The 18,643-nt window shown below is 45.9% G+C and overlaps 1 protein-coding gene across 4 annotated transcripts in view; it reads left to right on the top strand.

The window, feature by feature from the left end:
- Positions 1-18,643, top strand: part of LOC145723362 (echinoderm microtubule-associated protein-like 1) — a 433,105-nt gene that overhangs the window by 92,253 nt on the left and 322,209 nt on the right. For all 4 annotated transcript variants that reach the window (XM_081829948.1, XM_081829949.1, XM_081829947.1 and 1 more), the window contains exons 2-3: positions 866-1,048; positions 17,468-17,603. In XM_081829948.1, the coding sequence (XP_081686074.1) occupies positions 866-1,048; positions 17,468-17,603 (319 nt within the window). The remainder of the gene's footprint in view (positions 1-865; positions 1,049-17,467; positions 17,604-18,643) is intronic.

Here is an 18,643-nt window from a genome sequence, read left to right as displayed (position 1 = left end):
TGAACATAATTCACAAATAAGCTATTTGTGATCCTCAATAATTGTTACTAATATAAAGGAGTCCTGAGACCAAAACATTTGATAACTGCTATGTTAAAGCTATTGTACATGGAAAAGATGATACATTAACTTTAAGTACATAGTGAAATCATGCAAAAAGTTTTTTTTTCAAGTTTTTATTTAAGTTCTAGGTAGTTAGCATATAGTGCATAATATTGGTTTCAGGAGATGGTGTAGTCGTATGATTATCTGACCACCCTGTCAGCTAGCATCGATAGCACAAAAGCTAGAAGGCCATGCGGTGGATTTCTGCAGTATGTGTGAAGTTGAAGTGGGTACATCCTAGCCGCGCCCCCCACCTCTGAGGTCTCTGACGTCATAGGAAAGAAAATATGTTGCCTTGTGTTAGAATAATATAATGACAATTAAAACCACAGCTAAGGGCACCTGGGTGGCTCAGTGGTTAAGCTTCTGCCTTCGGCTCAGGTCATGATCCCAGGGTCCTGGGATCAAGCCCCACATCGGGCTCCCTGCTCCGCGGGAAGCCTGCTTCTCCCTCTGCCCCTCCCCACTACTCATGCTCTGTCTCTCTCCCTCTCTGTCTCAAATAAATAAATAAAATCTTAAAAAAAAAAACCCTCATAGCTAACAAGAAGTGAAAAGCACAAGCAGCACGAGAAAGACTGTAGCAGAATGAGGTGTAGTGGTTCTGGGTAGTAAGTGCTGTCCCACATGGTTTCTGCCTAAGAGCGGTTGCCTTCGTTGATAAATACTGTTGCATTTTAGCCATGTGCGCGTGCATGGGTGTTGGTCTGATTTCTCTGGGGAGTGCTAAAGAGTCACGGGTTCCTCTCCTTTGGTTCAGATGACAGCGCTTCGGCTGCCAGTAGCATGGAGGTGACAGACCGCATTGCCTCCCTGGAGCAGCGTGTCCAGATGCAAGAGGATGACATCCAGCTGCTCAAATCGGCGCTGGCGGACGTGGTTCGGCGGCTGAACATCACGGAGGAGCAGCAGGCTGTGCTGAACAGGAAAGGACCTACCAAAGGTGGGCGTCTTAGATGCGCAGGAACGGCGGACAGCTTGGTCTCGTAGCAGGTGTTTGCCCCTAGTGCATACACAACGCACTCCTCAGTGCTGACAGAGACCGGAGACTCAGAGCATCGATGAGCTGGTCTCGGTGTTGCCAGAATCATCACACAAAGCGGGACGGGGTTTTTTCGGCTTGATGTTAGTGAGTTGTTCAGCCCAGGGGTGTACACGTGTAGGTGATCAGTAAATGCTCAGAACCACCCACGGTGGACTGTTGGGAACAATTGTTTATCATAGGATGGAAGGAGCTTGCGAGGCAGAACCTAGAACCAAAAACCCCACGATCCTTTGGGCGTCCTGGAGGCTGTTCCAAACTTCTTGATAACTCTCCTCTCTTTCTCTATACTCAGCTTGTCTGCTACCATTCAGTTCAGCACAGCCAACACTTAATTATCCTATGCCACAGCGAAGCTCAGAGCCAAGAACTGGGGGCCCAGAGGACAGGCCCTTCCCTGAGGAGCTCAGAACCCACAAGTTCATCACTCACTGCCCCCCCTTGTAGCTAGTAAGCTCCTCTTGGGCATAGCCTCCTGTTTCTTTCGAATCTCCTGCTCTGCTGTCCAGGAGAACGTAGTCTACTGCAGAATTCCGCACCTAGTGGGTTTCCGGCAAATTTAAAACATTTCATTTCCCTGTGGTGCCTATGTGTGAAACATAAAAAAAGCAATATTTGTGTTGGAAGTAACTTTGTAGTGACCCTCTTCTTAAAATTTGGAAGTACAACGCCTTGTTAAAACTTCTGTCCTACTAGTCATAGTCAGTCCCCTGATGTCTGCTTTCAACCCATATACATTGCTCATCATTTGCCAGGATTTCTGTTCCTTGTGGCTAACTTTAGAAAACAGAACTCATCTTAGCTGTTAAATTCCTTTGATTAAAACATTTGAGATCACACTGGCATGTAAATGTCCCTTTAAAATTAGCTTTTTTTTTTTTTTTTGGTTGTTTGGATTTAACAAATTATTTCACAGTTACCATGTTTTTCTTGGAGTCAGGAGAGGGTACTGTCTGATGTTGCATATGTTACTTTTTTCTCAAGTACTTGGCTACATTTTCGCATATCCGTGGAGAGAAATCTATTTCTTTGTCCTTCTGGGTAATTATCACCAGCTCCATGTAAGAGATACATGCTGGGCAATGTCTATATATTTTTGTAATTTTTTTTTTATCTGAGTATAGTTGATACACAATGTTACATTAGTTTCAGGTGTACCACTTAGTGGTTTAATATCTGTATGCCCTGCTCACCACAAGTGTGGCTGCCATCTGTTACCACATAACACTACCTCTTGAATAATCCTTTTATTTATTTATTTACAAGGTTTTATTTATTTATTTGAGAGACAGAACACAAAGAGGGAGAGGGAGAAGCAGGTTCCCTGCTCAGCGACCTGCTGAGGGGCTTGATCAGGACCCCGATTCAGGACCTGAGCCTAAGTCACATGCTTAACCAACTGAGCCACCCAGGTGCCCCTTGAATAATCCTTTTAAATCATGTTTTTTTCTCCTCCTAAGTTACAGAATGATTAGGGTATTTTAAATGGAAACCAGGTAATTTAGGTATTCTTGACATGCTCAGCTTTCCAAAAATAAAACCGATGACTACTCTACCCTAAAGGGTACATTTGAAGTTGTTGCTTCGTATAAAACATGAGACTTCCAAAACTTCTGTTTTATTTATTTATTTTTTTTTTTAAGGTTTTATTTATTATTTGACAGAGAGAGAATGAGAGAGAGAGAGCACATGAGAGGGGGGAGGGTCAGAGGGAGAAGCAGACTCCCTGCCGAGCAGGGAGCCCGATGCGGGACTCGATCCTGGGACTCCAGGATCATGACCTGAGCCGAAGGCAGTCGCTTAACCGACTGAGCCACCCAGGCGCCCCCAAAACTTCTGTTTTAAAAAAAATTAGGGAAAAAATAATATAAGAGACCTACCAAGGAGTTTTCTTCTCTTGATTAAGAGTAAAGTTTGGTTTTTATAAAACTTCATCAAAGAGAAAAATTTGTTTTCATAGTGAGCTCTATTTCTGTATAATATTCTTTTCGTAAGTAAAAGTTAATCAGAACATAATAGCAGGGGGTCGCCCCAAGAAACAGAACGAAGGTCAGAAGAAAGCTGGTGAGTGGGGTGGCATCCCCTGGATGCAATGGACCACGGTTTCCCCCAAGCACTTAATTACAGGACAGTGGAAGCAGAGGTGGGGAGGTGGAGAAGGGGGCCTGTCAGAAGCTCTGGGTCGCTGCTTCCCTTCTGGGGAGAGTCGTGTGGGTGCACAGACACCTCTAGCTGGATAGCTGTAGCCGCGGCTCAGTTGGGGGATCTTTCAGGCAAGATGGATCAGGGGCAAACTTGCTTTGGTTGTAAAAGGCCACATTATTATTATGATCACACTTTACATTATTTTGGCCTGCCGTCCTGATACAGACTTGAAGAAGACGGGACACACAGCATTCTAATTGTTAAACATTAAGTGTTGTCGGGCGCCTGGGTGGCTCAGTTGGTTAAGCAACTGCCTTCGGCTCAGGTCATGATCCTGGAGTCCCAGGATCGAGTCCCGCATCGGGCTCCCTGCTCGGCAGGGAGTCTGCTTCTCCCTCTGACCCTCCCCCCTCTCATGTACTCTCTCTCATTCTCGCTCTCTCAAATAAATAAATAAATCTTAAAAAAAAAAAAAACATTAAGTGTTGTCAAAAGCTTAGGGTTCAGTGTTTCGAGCTTTGGGTGCACATCGAGCTTTGGGTGCACACCTGCCCAGTGACAGGGTTGGCTGGCCGCCACGGAACAGGCCACATTGGTGGGCAGTGAACTTTCAAAGCGCTCAGCGTGGTTCAGCTCAGAGACGGTGCATGGGGGCTGCCAGGTCTATGCGCAGTCACCCCAGGCTGGTAGACGGCAGGGGCCACACAGTAGCCCCAGTGTTGCCTGTGAGGCCGTCCATCGTGATTCTAATCCCTTTCCGTGACGGAGCTTCGCTTATGTGTAGGAAGTTATCGTGACCTCTCAGCTTTGACTTACTGTATTATTCTTTGTATGACTCACTAGCATAACAATGAGAACTGCAGTCTCGGGAAAATAATTCACTGACAGATCGAGTTCATGGCTTCCTGAGACACGGGGCAGATTGTGGCCGACCCATCCGACGCCGGGCCTGTGGACGTAGAGTTCATGTAGAGGGAGCTCCGTCTCAGACCACTGTTCCTTGGCAACATTCTCCTGTCCCTGGGTTTTTAACCAGTGATACCGCCCTGGGTCTTAGGAGTTACTCAGTCTCTACCTAAGCTCCCCAGACTTCGTTATTCTTGTTTCCTTTTGCCTGTGGTATTTTTTTCTAAGTATTAAGACCTGGTTGCCCTGTCATGCATCTTAACTCAAGAGAACCTCGGCCTGCAGAGTTTGCTTTGTTTATGTTAGATTGACTCTCAGATGGGGAGATTTGGCATTTTTTTAAATTATGCTGAGCTTGGGTTACCATAGAGTGGAGAAAAGAGAATCAAATTGTTTGTGGAGGCACATATTGAAAAAATTCTCGGTAATAAAGTTTTTGCGGTGTTGTGGATGGAGCAGGGCAGTCCTCACTGGTCACTAGCAGAATTCAGGGACAAGGCCCCCTTATAGATCGCTGTTGTGAGTATAAATACAGAAGAGCGCATCACAAATAAGAGCTCACTGCCACATCATGCGTGGTGGAGGATAAATGGATAGAAAGGAATGGAAGGAATGAAAGCTATAGGGGCATGGCTAGAGAACCGCAGCCCTTCGTAGACTTGAGTACGGTGTCATCTGTAAAAATGTCTGTGTTATTTGTAACAGGGAAAGTGCTGTACATTGCATTAAGAGTCAAGAGCAAGACATAAAACTGTATATATGGCATAATTCAAGTAAATAGACAAAATCTGTGCAAAAAGATGGGAAAGAGCTATACCAAGAGTTATCATTGATGGTTTTTTTTTTTTTTTTCTGAGTGGTAGGATTGTGATTACGTTTCTTCTTGTATACTTTTTAGTTGGTTTCTAAATATTCTTTGGTGTCATAAGCAGAAGAAATTTGTGTTTTAAAAATGACTCCTTTCTTGGGTGCCTGGGTGGCTCAGTCGGTTAAACGTTTCCCTTCGGCTCAGGGTCATGATCCTGGGGTCCTGGGATCGAGCCCCGCATCAGGCTTCCTGCTCAGCAGGGAGTCTGCTTCTCCCTCTGTCCCTTCCCCCACTTGTGTGCTCTCTCTCTCTCTCAAATAAATAAATAAAATCTTTAAAAAATTTTTTTCAATTAAAAAATAAAAATTATTCCTTTCTTACCCTGAATCTGATCTTCACTGCACTGAGAACAACAGCAGGGCTCAGAGCAAATGTCTGGAGGCTGGAGTTGGCTCACGTGTGTTCTCAAGAAGACAAGGAATCGTGGTTTGGAGTTAAATTCATAATAGGCCCATTGTGTACATGCATGGCTAGGGGAGTGCTATAAGATTTTACTGTAAAATGTAGATTAAAATATTGTCATTGTCCCACGTATCTGGGATTGTCTGCTTTGTTATGCATTAACGAGCAAGTAATTCCTATTCATCATTTTAAATTTTGCTTGTGTGTTCAGACCGTAATTCAGCAGCTTGCCTTTTGTGAACTTTAATATACCTTTTGCAGACTTTTTTATTGGTTATATTCAGAGCCCCATTAATTAACAGATCAGAGAATTACTAAATATAACCAAAACTTTCTAGTAGAGATGCTTATATGCAAGTGGGTCCTGCTGTTCTGGGACATCAAAACCTTCCAGTATCAGGACTTAGCCTCCGAGACTGCTGTTGAAAGCAGACTACAGATAACCTTTCAATAGTCTCTGCTATGTTGACACTTACTCCTAATGTTCAGAATGATACTCATAGCTACCATTTATTGATTGGCTGGGTGCTGGACATTGCAATAGATATTTTGGATATATGAGCCCATTTCCCCTCTCCACAGTTCTTTGAGGTAGGTGCTATCATGCCCATTTTACAGAGGAGGAAACCGCCTCTAGGAGATTGGATAATTGACCCTAGGGCACACAAATCTGGGACTGGGCCCCAGGGCCTGGCTGGACATGCCTTCTTTCTACCATCTATGTTGCTTTGCTTAGCAGTATTATTTAAATTCGCATTATTCAAATCAAGCCAAGTATTTAGGAAATGAGTAACCAAAGGACTTGAAATGAGGGCTCTCTTCTCAAGGTTTAACTTGATTTGCAAAGTGTCCCAAATAGCATAGATCATATTTGGCACATGATTGTGTGAAATATTATGTATGGTCCCTTCACAAATTTTATTAGGGAGGGACAGATAACAAATTAAAATTTTAAGCTCTGTGCAATGAATGAAAGTAACAAATAATTAGTTCTTTATCCTGTCTAACTGCAGTTGGCAGTTTGTGTCCCTCTCTCTCTTACACTGTGTTTTCTCCTTGTCTTTCGCCTTACAGATGGCTCTATTACAGAATATAACTTCTGGGGTTTTTTTTAAGACGGAACACACTGTAGTCTCTCCCATTTTTCCCATTAATTGCCCTCCCTTGTTTAGACAGGCATTATTTAGTGAATTCTGAGAAGGTTTAGTAGATTTATTCAGTTTCCCAGAGACTAAGGATTATATTCAAACTTTATATTATGATGGGGCGCCTGGGTGGCTCAGTCGGTTAAGCGTCCAACTCTTGATTTTCGCTCAGGTCATGATCTCAGGGTCGTGAGATCGAGCCCCACATCAGGCTCTGCGTGGAGTCTGCTTCTGAGATTTTCTCTCCCTTTCCCTCTGCCCCTCCCCCATTCTCTCTCTCTCTAAAATAAATAAAATCTTTAAAAAAAACTTTATATTATGAAATGTTCCCATGTATATAAAAGTAGAAAGAAAAATACCTTTTATTTTTTACCTGGCTTCATTATTTATCAACACGTTGCCAGTTTTATTATCCCCCCTATGCCTTACTTCCCTCACCCCATTAGGATTATTTTAAGGCAAATCCAAGACATTGTATCATTTTATCTATAAATATGTCAGTATATATTTCTAAGATATAAGGATTCTCTTTTTAAAAAATCCATAATACCCTTATCACAAATTTATTATTAAAGAGTAATTCCTTAATATCAAGTCAGCATTCAGATTTTTCCAGTTTTCTAATGAATGACTTTTTTATAGCAGCCTATTGAGATATACTTCACAGAACATAAAATTCAGCCTTTTAAACTGTTTTTAGTATGGTTCACGAAGTTGTACAGCCATCCCTACTCTCTAATTTCAGAACATTGTCATCACCCCAGAAGTTACCCCCTCTCATGCCCCCCCGCCCTCCCTCGCTAGCAACCACCAGTCCAGTGTCTCTGCGGATGTGACTGCTGGGGACATTTTGTGTAAAAGGAATCACGCGGCATGTGGTCTTTTGCCACTGTCTTCTGTCACTTAGCAGGTCTTCAAGGTACATCCGTGTCATAGCAGGCATCAATACCTTATTTCTTCTGATGGCTGAATAATACTCTGGTGCACAGAGATGCAACATATTGCTTATTTGTTCATCAGTTGACGGAAATTCGGGTTGCCAATAAATGACTTTCCATAATCAGTTCATTAATGTCTTTTTTGCCCATACATGTTTCCATTATATTGACTATTCAGCATTAGAGGATTCTTATATTACCAGACCCACGCCCAGGAATTCAAATAACCCGTGATACCAGAGAGAGCCTCATCTGTCCGCCAACACTATATTAAAACTTGATTCATGTGTAGTCTGATCATTTAAAAACTTTTTAAAACCATATAAGAAGAGGGGCACCTGGGTGGCTCAGTCGGTTAAGTGTCTGCCTTTGGCTCAGGTCATGGTCCCAGGGTCCCGGGATCGAGCCCCGCATCGGGCTCCTTACTCAGCGGGGAGCCTGCTTCTGCCTCTCTCTCTGCCCCTCCCCCCACTGTGCTCTCGCTCTCTCTCTCCCTCTTAAATAAATAAAATCTTTTTAAAAAAATCATATAAGAAGAGTTAAGATTTTAAATCTGCTGAAAGTCCTCAGGCTTCTGCAGAGCAGATAAAGCAGTTCTGTACTTGCTCTTTCCACCGCAGGGTAGAGAGATCTTCCCTACTACTCTTACAGCGCACGCCAGGGTGGGGATGCCCCGCAGTTGACTCCAGCATCCCCTGTGGGTGGTCTTTTGTTTTACAGGTAATGCCGCAGTGGTTGACCTTGTGCATGTAGCATTTTGCGTTGTTGCCAGTCTATCTTTAGGACAGATTCCTAGAAGCGGGATTGCCTATCAGAGGATGAGAGCACGTGTGACTTTGCTGGGTGTCAGCAGCGGGATTTTCCACAGAACTTAAGTAATTATTACCCACTTGTCTCACAGCGTAGCAGACACAGTTTGCCTCTTCCAGTTCCAAACGTGGACATCTCATAAATTTTGAAATGGATAATTAGGGGGGTCTCGAGCTCAAGTCCCGCATTGGGGTCCACACTGGGTGTGGAGCCTACTTAAAAAAGGTAAAAAATAAATGAAGCCTATAAATAGATTCCTTCCAGTTTGGGGCACCTGGGTGGCTCAGTCGGTTAAGCATCCAACTCTTGATCTCAGCTCAGGTCATGATCTCAGGGTCGTGAGATGGAGCCCCGTGGTGGGCTCTGCGCAGGACATGGAGCCTTCTTGGGATTCTCTCTCTCTCTCCCTCTCTCTAAAAAAATAAATAAATAAAATGGATAATTAGGAATTCTAGATTCATAGTAGTCAGATATGCTAAAATTAAACTTTGGATTTCTACACATAACCACATACATAGTCACGCTTTGCATAATTAAGTTTATTTCAAAACCTAATGCGATGTTTTACTTATCAAATATTGCACATTGAGTTATTACTATGATGTGAGTGAAAAGGGTTTCTTGGTCTTTAGGTTGTAACAGCTCATAATAATAAGCATTGGTAGGTTCAGCTAGCTATACTCGAATTTCTGTATTTATATCAACTCTAGTTTTGAAAATATGTCATCACAGTTCTTAAAGTCTGGATATTCCAATCCTACCACCTAGAAAGATTGAAAAAAAATTATTTCAGGTTTAATTGTGAATGTTTTAGACCCGAGATTGCGAATACTTTTGTTAGAGCCAGAGATTTTCAGCTACCATGTTGTGGAGTCATTTTGCAGGAAATTTAACTCCTGGTAGTTTATCGAGGACCTTCTATGAAAGAGTGTGCCAGGTAACTACTAGTCATCAGTCCTGCACGTGTGGCCGGACCAAGGGCCTGTCCCCTTCAGCCTCGTGGCTCAGCTCCCTGGTGGACTGTCGAGTCTGTCTACGAACTGACTTGGGGTGGCGAAGTCATAGAAACTCAGGACACTCTTCCCGCATGAATTAGGATCTGATTTCAGGGTGGGAAGAGACATCCTTAGAGTGCATTTGGACTAAAAATGGGGCCTAAGGTCACACTGCCAGTTGGGGACACACTGGGCCTAGAGCTCTGGCCTTTACACCCAGACCTGAGGTCCAGCCCCTACCCACACTCCCCTGCCGCCCTCACTTTGCCAGGCGTCTGCCTCTGCCCGTCCCTGGGTGTGCTGGATGCGGCTGAGGACACTCGCGTGGGTCTGATTCCGCCGTAGGTGCCTGTGAACGTAACTGACATGCTACGCTAATTCTACTCACATCGTGTTCCGGGGGCTCAATTGCACCCTGATGTCCAAAAGCATTTCATCATCTGGTTGTAGCCATAGGGTAAGAGCCCCCACTTCTCGTGTGCCTGCAGCATCCTGGACACGCCGCTAACAACTCCCACTGCTCATTCCTGATCCTCGCAGCGCCCTGCAGGCAGGCTGCTGTTACCCGTATTTCACGAAGAAGCTGGGGCTTGGAAAGGTGGTGACTTCTCCGAGGCTCCATAAGTAAGCCGAACTGAGAGGCCAGTCCTGTCTGAGCCCTTCAGTCCTCTGTGCTTCTCAGTCTCCCTTGAGATTTGAGATTCCGACCGTCCTGATACCGCTCCCATGAATGCATTCTAAACACACACCATTTATCATTCATTCTCCTTTTATTTGAGAAATCTTCTTCTTTCGTGCCGTGGGTCTACATTTTGCCCCTAGGAACAATTAAAATGTTATTTTAAAAATCCCTTTTATGAACCAGAAGAATGTCTCATCTCTTAGTGTCATGTGGAGGCAAAGGAGTCATTTATCTTCGCACCTGATGAGCGGGAAATTGTGTTTGAACCTTTCCCTGTGCTATTTCTCTTCCACGGTTTTAAAGATCGCTTGTCTGAAAATGACTCATTGTAGCGGCTCTTGTGTCCTCCCGTCCTCCCGATCCAGGCTGGTACTCGTTCACACTGGACACCAGGAGGCATTTTTTTCTTCCAGAACTTTCCCTTTATGGTGGCCGCCTTTTTTCCTTGAGTAGCTAATCACATCTAGATGGGGAAACATGGAAGCAACCTGCTGAGGTGTCATGTGCACAATGGGCACTTAGTTAAAGGCATTTTGGTGGCAGTTGCTGTGCTATTGACAAAGTCAGTGGTGAGGAACCCCGGGGGATGTTACCCAGATCCGCGTGTAGCCCTAACGGATCTCTCTACCTTCCCTGTCACTCCGAGGGCAGTCACCGTGCCCCCGCCCCATCTTCGGTTTTTCTTTCATGATTTCTCATCAGAACTTTAAGGATTCTTTTTGCTTCTGATGATGCTCTGTCACAACTTAATTTTTTTTAAGATTTTATTTATTTGTTTGTCAGAGAGAGAGAACAGAGAGAGCACAAGCAGGGGGAGCAGCAGAGGAAAAGGGAGAAGCAGCGTCCCCGCCGAGCAGGGAGCCCAACGCGGGACTCGATCCCAGGACCCTGGAATCACGACCTGAGCCGAAGGCAGACGCTTAACAACTGAGCCACCCAGGGGCCCTCTGTCATAGCTTAACGTACAAGATCTGTTACCCCCAGTCAGAGAGCCTGCCGCACGCAGCTGATCTTTCATGGGTTTCTACAGTCCTAGTTTCCCTTCTGGGAGAAGGACAGAACTAGGTTATTAGGAGGCTGAACTTTGAAATTATGACTCAAGAAAAAAATAAAAATTTCACAATGGCCCAGAAATGGTACCATAACACCTTCTCTTGGAAGCAGGGCTTTTGTTCTTGAAATTCAGTGCGGTGTGACCCACAAATCCCGGTTGAACACCTTCTGTGGAGGCATGCCACCTTCAGGGAGCCTCCCGTCGTCCATGGAGTGGGCAGGCGAATAAACAGACGGTTGCCGTGTGGTGTTCTGGGGATGGCGGCACAGGCCAGGGCTGTGGGAGCAGGGAGGAGGTCACCCAGCCTGGTTTGGTGGCAAGCGTGGGGGAGGGGGGCGGTCCTGGGTCAGGGGCCCAAGAGGAGCCGACATCGTCCGTGAGCCCCTCTGGGTCCTTTGTTTCCCATCCTGCAGGCTGACCTATGGGGACCGCACCAGCAGGCCCTTGCCCTCCACCTCCCAGTTAGCTTTGGGCATCGGGAGCCCTCGCTGGGGACTGGAAGAAGGGGAGAGAGGGAGGGAGGAGTATGTACTTCCTTGGCTCCTTCCAAGTCCGTGGGGCCTGGGAGGGATGACAGCTGCTCTGCTATCAGCCCAGAGAGACAGAGCAGTCCACCCGGACTGGCCACCTCTGGAGCTAGGCATGCAAAGCACATGGACAGATGGCACCCCTCCCAGCACCAGTGTCTGCCGCCCACTGTTACTCTGGAAGGTGAGATTAGCCCACCTGGAACAGCAGTGATAAGCAAGGGCTAAATTGTAAGGTACAAACTGGCATGGGGTAGGAGCTCCGAGAGGCCATCCGGGAGGGCAGGAATGACAAGGAGGGGACAATGGCATAGCCTGTGGATCTCAAAGTGCGGTCCCCAGAGCAGTGGCAGCATGGCCCGAGAGCTTGTTAGAAAGGCAGATTCTCAGGCTGCACCCAGACCCAGCATCGGAAACACTGGGGCTGGAGCCCGGAGGTCTGTATTGTAACACGCCCTCCGGGTGAGTCTGTGCACACTCAGATTTGTGAGCCCGACAGAGGCAAACTAAGGAGGTGGCATCGTTTTGCTTGTTGGTTTGTGTGGGGGGAGCGCAGTGAAGAGTCTGGGCACATAGTGGGACAGAATGAGAGCAGCTTAGAGGTTATAAAAGACCAGATCCTGACGGGCCTGGTGGCGGGGAGGCGGGCTAACCCAGGGGTCGGGACCGTGTCCTCTCCTCTCTGGGCTGGTTGTAAAGTAGGAGCCCCCCACATGTGCAGGTCCCAGTAGGCCGAGACAGCACCCTTCCAGTTGTCCCACTCTGCCCAACAATGAGTATGTGTAACACTGTGCAGCAGCGCCCGGGCACCGTTGGAGATGGTGGTGAGGGACGTCAAGGTGAGGGCCACGGGGAGACGAGCCTGGACAGGTCTGACCAAACGCCCAGGAGACCCACCCTCGGGTCTAGGAGTCATGCTTCAGAGACCGGCTGGACAGGCAGGAGTAGCAGGAATGGAAGGGACAGCCGGGCTGACATGAGTCATTCTCACCTCCTAGGGCTGCTGTGACCGATGACCACCAACTGGGGACTGGGGGGCCTGAGACAGCAGACTTATTCTCTCACGCTGCTGGAGGCCGGCAGTCCGAGACCAGTACACTGGACTGAAGTCAAGGTGTGGGCAGGGTCGGTTCCTGCTGGAGGCTCTAAGCGAGACTGTTCCAGGCCTCTCTCCCAGCTTCTGTGGCTGCCGGCCATCCTTGGCATTCCCTGGCTTCTAGATGCTTCGCTCCCAGCTCTGCATCCACCGTCGCCTGGCCTTCTCTCCTGGGGCCTCTGTGTCTCTTCTCTTCTCCTCACAAGGACACCATCACTGGGTTCAGGGCCCACCCTCATACTGTATGACCTCATCTTAACTAATTACATCGACAAAGACCCTATTTCCAAAAAAGGTCATGTCCCCAGGTTCTGGGTAGATGGGAACATTGAAGGTCCATGTATTTAAAAAACAAAACCAAACCAGAATGGGAACAGAAATGGTGGACGAAGCAGAGAGAGAAGGTAGAGTAGTGAAAATGATGGTGACGATGCATGTCCTCCTGGCGGGAGAAGGGTCCCGTCCGGGAGGCGCGGCAGACGTACACGAGAGAAGATGGGGAGTCCCGGTTCGGGAGCCGTGGTGCCTCGCTGAGGAATGCTGGCTCCCAGCACACTGGGCCCTCGGGTGGGCAGGTGCTCAGGAGGTGAGGCAAGAGAGCGCGTGGAGGGTGGCGGAGGGAGGGGTTGGTGCTCTGGCTGGGGCATTGCCTCTGCCTTTTGCCATTTTCTGTCACGTTTGAAAAAAAAAGGAAGCCTGGCCCCCTGCCTTAGGGACCGAAAATTTTCGGTGTGTTAAAAACATTCTATGCAGTTTTGTCATTGTTTTTAAGAACCTCAGTCAAGGCGGGTTTAATTCTGTGATGTGCGAAATAAATTCTGCTAGCATTTCAAATCAGTTTTTTTATTTCAGAGTAGTGTTAGATTTATAGAAAAGTTGCAAAGACCGGGGCACCTGGGTGGCTCGGTCGTTGGGCGTCTGCCTTCGGCTCAGGTCATGGTTCCAGGGTCCTGGATCGAGCCCCGCATCGGGCTCCCTGCTCCGAGGGAAGCCTGCTTCTCCCTCTCCCCCTCCCCCTGCTTGTGTTCCCTCTCTCGCTGTGTCTCTCTCTGTCAGGTAAATAAATAAAATCTTTAAAAAAAAAAAAAAAGAAAGGAAAGTTGCAAGGGCAGTACAGACAGTTGCCATCTACCCCGCACCCAGCTTCGCCAGCGATTAACATTTTACATTAGTATGCCACAATGGTGATACTTTTTTTATTTTTTATTTTACCTCTTTTAAAAAAAGATTTATTTATTTGAAAGAGAGTGCACGCGTGGTGGGGAGGGGCAGAGGGAGAGGGAGAAAGAATCTCAAGCGGACTCCACACTGAGCGCAAAGCCCAATGCAGGGCTCAGTCTCACCCACGAGATCATGACCTGAGCCGAAATCAAGAGTCACACGCTTAACTGACTGCGCCACCCAGGTGCCCTAGTGGTACATTTTTTATTAATTAGAGGCACACTTTATCTGGATTTCCTTAGTTTATCCCTAACATCCTTTTTATGTTGTTCCAGGATCCCATCTGGGATTATATTTGGCCATCATATCTCCTGAGGCTCTTCTAGACTGACAGTTTCTCAGATTTTCCTTGTTTCTGATGACCTTGACAGTTTTGAGGAGCCCTGGTCAGATAGTTCATTGTCTTTCGACTTGGGTTTGTCCGGTAGGTCTTGGGTTTTAGGGAGGAAGACCGTAGAGGTAAAGAGCATTGCTGTCACATCCTGCCCGGGGTACATACTCTCGACGTGACTTGTCACTGTGACGCTGGCCGGGATGGAGTTCGCCAGGTTTGTCCACAGCGAAGTGACTCCCCACCCTGCCTCCGCCCTGCGCCATGCAGAAGGCAGTCACTATGCTGCCCACACTTATGGAGCAGAGGACCGTGTTCCACCTGCTTGAGGATGAAGCATCTGTGTAAATGATCTGAAATTCTGCACGGGAGAAATGATCTTTTCTTGCCCATTTAATCATTTACTCAATGATTCTATCAGTCTGGACTCCTGGATATTTGTTTCATACTTCGGGCTATAATCCAATGCTACTGTCTATATTTTGTTGCTGAAATTGTCCCAGCTCTGGCTACTGGGGGAGCTCTTTCAGTTGACTCCTGGGTCCCTGTGACCTCACTCCATCAGTATGGGGTTTGGGGTTTTATTATTGCTTTTGAGCACTTCCTTACTCTCTGGCAATACAGGATGCTCCAGGCTCATGTTGTATGTGCCCTGCCCCAGCCCCAGATTTGGGCATTTTCCCAAGGAGTCCTGATTCTTTGTTGTTGAGGAATCGTGTTAGAAACCAGGGTTTGGGTGCTGGGTGTCCTTGCTCTCAGTAGTCTCAGCAGGCAGAGCTAAGGAATGTGTTTATATTGGGGCACCTGGGTGACTTGGTCAGTTAAGTGTCCAACTCTTGGTTTCAGCTCAGGTCATGATCTCGTGGGTTGTGGGATTGAGCCCCATATCAGGGTCCATGCTTGTGGAGAATCTGCTTGAAAATTCTCTCCCTCAGTCCCTCCCCCAACTCGCATGCTCACTCTCTCTCAAATAAATAAATAAATCTTAAAAAAAAAAAAGTGTGTTTATGCTAATCCATGTTTACATACATAGATATAATTTGTATCTGTAGCTATATCAGGCTAAACATGGCTTCATACGGAGACCTACCCCCTGGCTCATTCAACGCTATCCCCCTTGCTTGTCTGTAGCCTCCCTCTGCAACAGTGAGAAGCCTGATTCCCACCATCCTCCTTGCGGTTCCTTAATTGTTCACTGCTAGGGCTCATGGTTTCAGAGGTGTTGACCATGCCCTGTGGGAAACAATGTTACTGACCCGAGCATAGTGCTTAGATGTGCTCCTCAGTCTCTCCCCATTTTCACGGCACCTTCCTGTCCTCCCCCTTCCATGAGGTTAGAGCCCATACTTGAAGTATATATTTGATTCTTGTATCCGTCATGGGTTCCCCATCTCCTAACTGATTTTTATCTGCATACATTAAAGTTCGTTCTTTGTGCCTTAAGAGTCTGGAGGTTTTAGGGCGCCTGGGTGGCTCAGTTGGTTAAGCAACTGCCTTTGGCTCAGGTCATGATCCTGGAGTCCCGGGATCGAGTCCCGCAAGGGGCTCCCTGCTCAGCAGGGAGTCTGCTTCTCCCTCTGACCCCCCCATCTCATGTGCTCTCTCTCTCATTCTCTTTCTCTCAAATAAATAAATAAAATCTTTTTAAAAAAAAAAGAGAGGGCGCCTGGGTGGCTCAGTCGTTAAGCGTCTGCCTTCAGCTCAGGTCATGATCCCAGGGTCCTGAGATCAAGCCCCGCATGGGGCTCCCTGCTCAGCGGAGAGTCTGCTTCTCCCTCTCCCACTCCCCCTGCTTGTGTTCCCTCTCTCACTGTGTCTCTTTCTGTCAAGTAAATAAAATCTTTAAAAAAAATAAAAATTAAAATAAAATAAAATAAAATAAAAAAAGAGAGCCTGGAGGTTTTGACAGATGCATGGTGTCACATAGCATGATCGGCATCATACAGAATCATTTTACCACCTTAACATGCTCTTGCGCCTTACCTGTTCAGCCCCCCCACCGCTGGCCAACCTCCAGCAACCACTGATCTGGTTTTTGTCTCTGTAGTTTTGCCTTAAATGGAATCATAGAGAATGTAGCCTTTCAGCCTGGCTGCTTTCACTGCGCAGCCTGGATTTAAGACTCGTCCCTGTCCTTGCGTGGATGGCTTCCTTGCTTTTTTTTTTTTTTTTTTGCTGAATCATATTCCATTGTCTGGATGGACCGCAGTTTGTTTATCCACTAACCAATTGAAGGACAACTTGGTTGCTTCCAGTTTTTGACAATTATGAATAAAACTGCTATAAATAGTAAATGCAGGTTTTATATAGACATAAGTTTCCCAATCAGATGAGTAAATACCTAATGTCACACAATGACTGGATCATACTGTAAGACTACATTTAGCAACCACCAAGCCGTCTTCCAAAGTGGCTGTACCATTTTGCATTCTCACCAGCAATGAATGAGAGTCCCTGTTGCTCTGGTCCTGGCCAGCAATTGCAATTTTGTTTGTTTTTTGGATTTTAGCCACCCTAATAGGTGTATAGAGATATCTCATTATTGTTTTAATTTGCATTTCCCTAATGACAAAAGATGTTGAGCATCTTTTCATATGCTTATTTGCCATCTGTAGATCTTCTTTGGTGAAGTGTCTGTTCAGATCTTTTGCCCATTTTTTTAATTGGGCTGCTTGTGTTCTGACTGCGGAGTCTTAAGCATTCTTTTTTATATTCTGTATACAAGTCCTTTATCAGATACATGATTTGCAAATATCTTCTCCCAGTTTGTGGCTCGTCTTTTCATCCTCGTAACATTGTCTTTCACGGAGCAAACATTTTTATAATTTTAATGAAGTCCAGACAATCATTTTTTTCTTTCATGTATTGTGCTTTTGTTGTTGTATCTAAAAAGTCACCAAACCCAAGGTCACACAGAGTTTTCTTCTGCGTTTTCATCTAGAAGTTTCATAGTTTTGCATTTTACGCTCGGGTCTTCGGTCCATTTTGAGTTCGTTTCTGCATAAGGGGAGAGATTTTGTCTAGGCCCATTGTTCCAGCATCCTTAGTTGAAAATCTCCACTGAATTCTCTTGACACCTTTGTCAGTTTCGCCAGCATTTTAAAATTGATGTCCTTTGCTGTCCTACCCGTCTTAAGTTCTGTAAAAAGTCACCTTGACGGAGGGGAAAGATCTGATTGCGTTTTCTGCTTATCTCACAGCAAGACCACTGGTGCAGACCCTGCCTTTAAGGACCACTGTTAACAACGGCACTGTGTTACCAAAGAAACCTAGTGGCTCTCTACCATCCCCCTCGGGGGCCAGGAAAGAAACAGCTGTGCCCGCCACAACCAAAAGGTAGGTACAGAGTGCCTTAACCCACCTCGAAAAAGAGTTCCATCTCAGGTTTAAAATAAATACTGCCTTTTTATGTGACACCTCTTAATTAAAACATAAAAGTACAATATTTGGTGTGTTGCCGTATCAGGACCTATATACATTTATTATTCTGCTTTTTTAGACTTTTTCTTACTGTCTTTGAAATCTCATTGGAAACACCACAGTGTGCTATTTTGTATTTTTGCTTGAGGGTCTCTTGAAAACACAAAAGGGAGTGTAACCTGTGTTAAAACGAATATGCTCTAAAAAAAAAAAAAAATGAAGGGGTGCCTGGGAGGTCCAGTCAGTTAAGCGCCTTTGGCTCAGGTCATGATGGCAGGGTCCCAGGATTGAGCCCCGCATCGGGCTCCCTGCTCAGCTTCTCCCCCTGCTTGTGCTCTCTCTCTCAAATTAATAAATAAAATCTTAAAAAAAAAAAAAATATGCTCTTCCCAGCTTCATACTTGGCATAGAGCAAAATTCAGATTGCCATACCAACATTAACTTTTTATCTATAAAATTTGGATAAGTTCATACCTTTAAATTGTGCCTAACAGTGAAGTTCTAGATATTGATGTTGTCTGTCGGAGCATAGTTTGCTCCTAATATTTCTATAATTTCATGATTGTCATATTAAAATTTCATATAGTATACGTCAGGCCACTTGCCTTAGCTTTTAGGCTCTAGAAAATTAAATACATGATGGTAATATAGTCTAGAAAACCTTAAAGAAATTCTTGTGCAGTGATACCCCCCTGGCTTGTTACAAGCCCACCGTAGAAGCTCTTAGGGCTCATTACAATACTGACTGCCCAGCAGGTGCCAGGTCAGGGAGCGTGAGTATGCTCTGCGTCATGCTGGGGCCACCAGTGGGCTCTCAGGTGTTGGATCAGATGCTGGGCTGTGACTCGGAGGAAAACGTAGCGATCCTATCTTCTCTTTCAAATATGTAGTGTTTGTACTCTCCCTCAACAAGCAAATTTTCATTGTGTTTTTATCAGATAGTTTCATGTACTTAT

The sequence above is a fragment of the Leptonychotes weddellii genome, chromosome 9 (assembly GCF_054177405.1).
Source record: "Leptonychotes weddellii isolate Sample4059 chromosome 9, ASM5417740v2, whole genome shotgun sequence".
In the NCBI taxonomy this organism is placed as follows: Eukaryota; Metazoa; Chordata; class Mammalia; order Carnivora; family Phocidae; genus Leptonychotes; species Leptonychotes weddellii.
The sequence above is the reverse complement of the archived record's forward strand: the minus strand, read 5'-3'. Positions and strand labels throughout refer to the sequence as shown.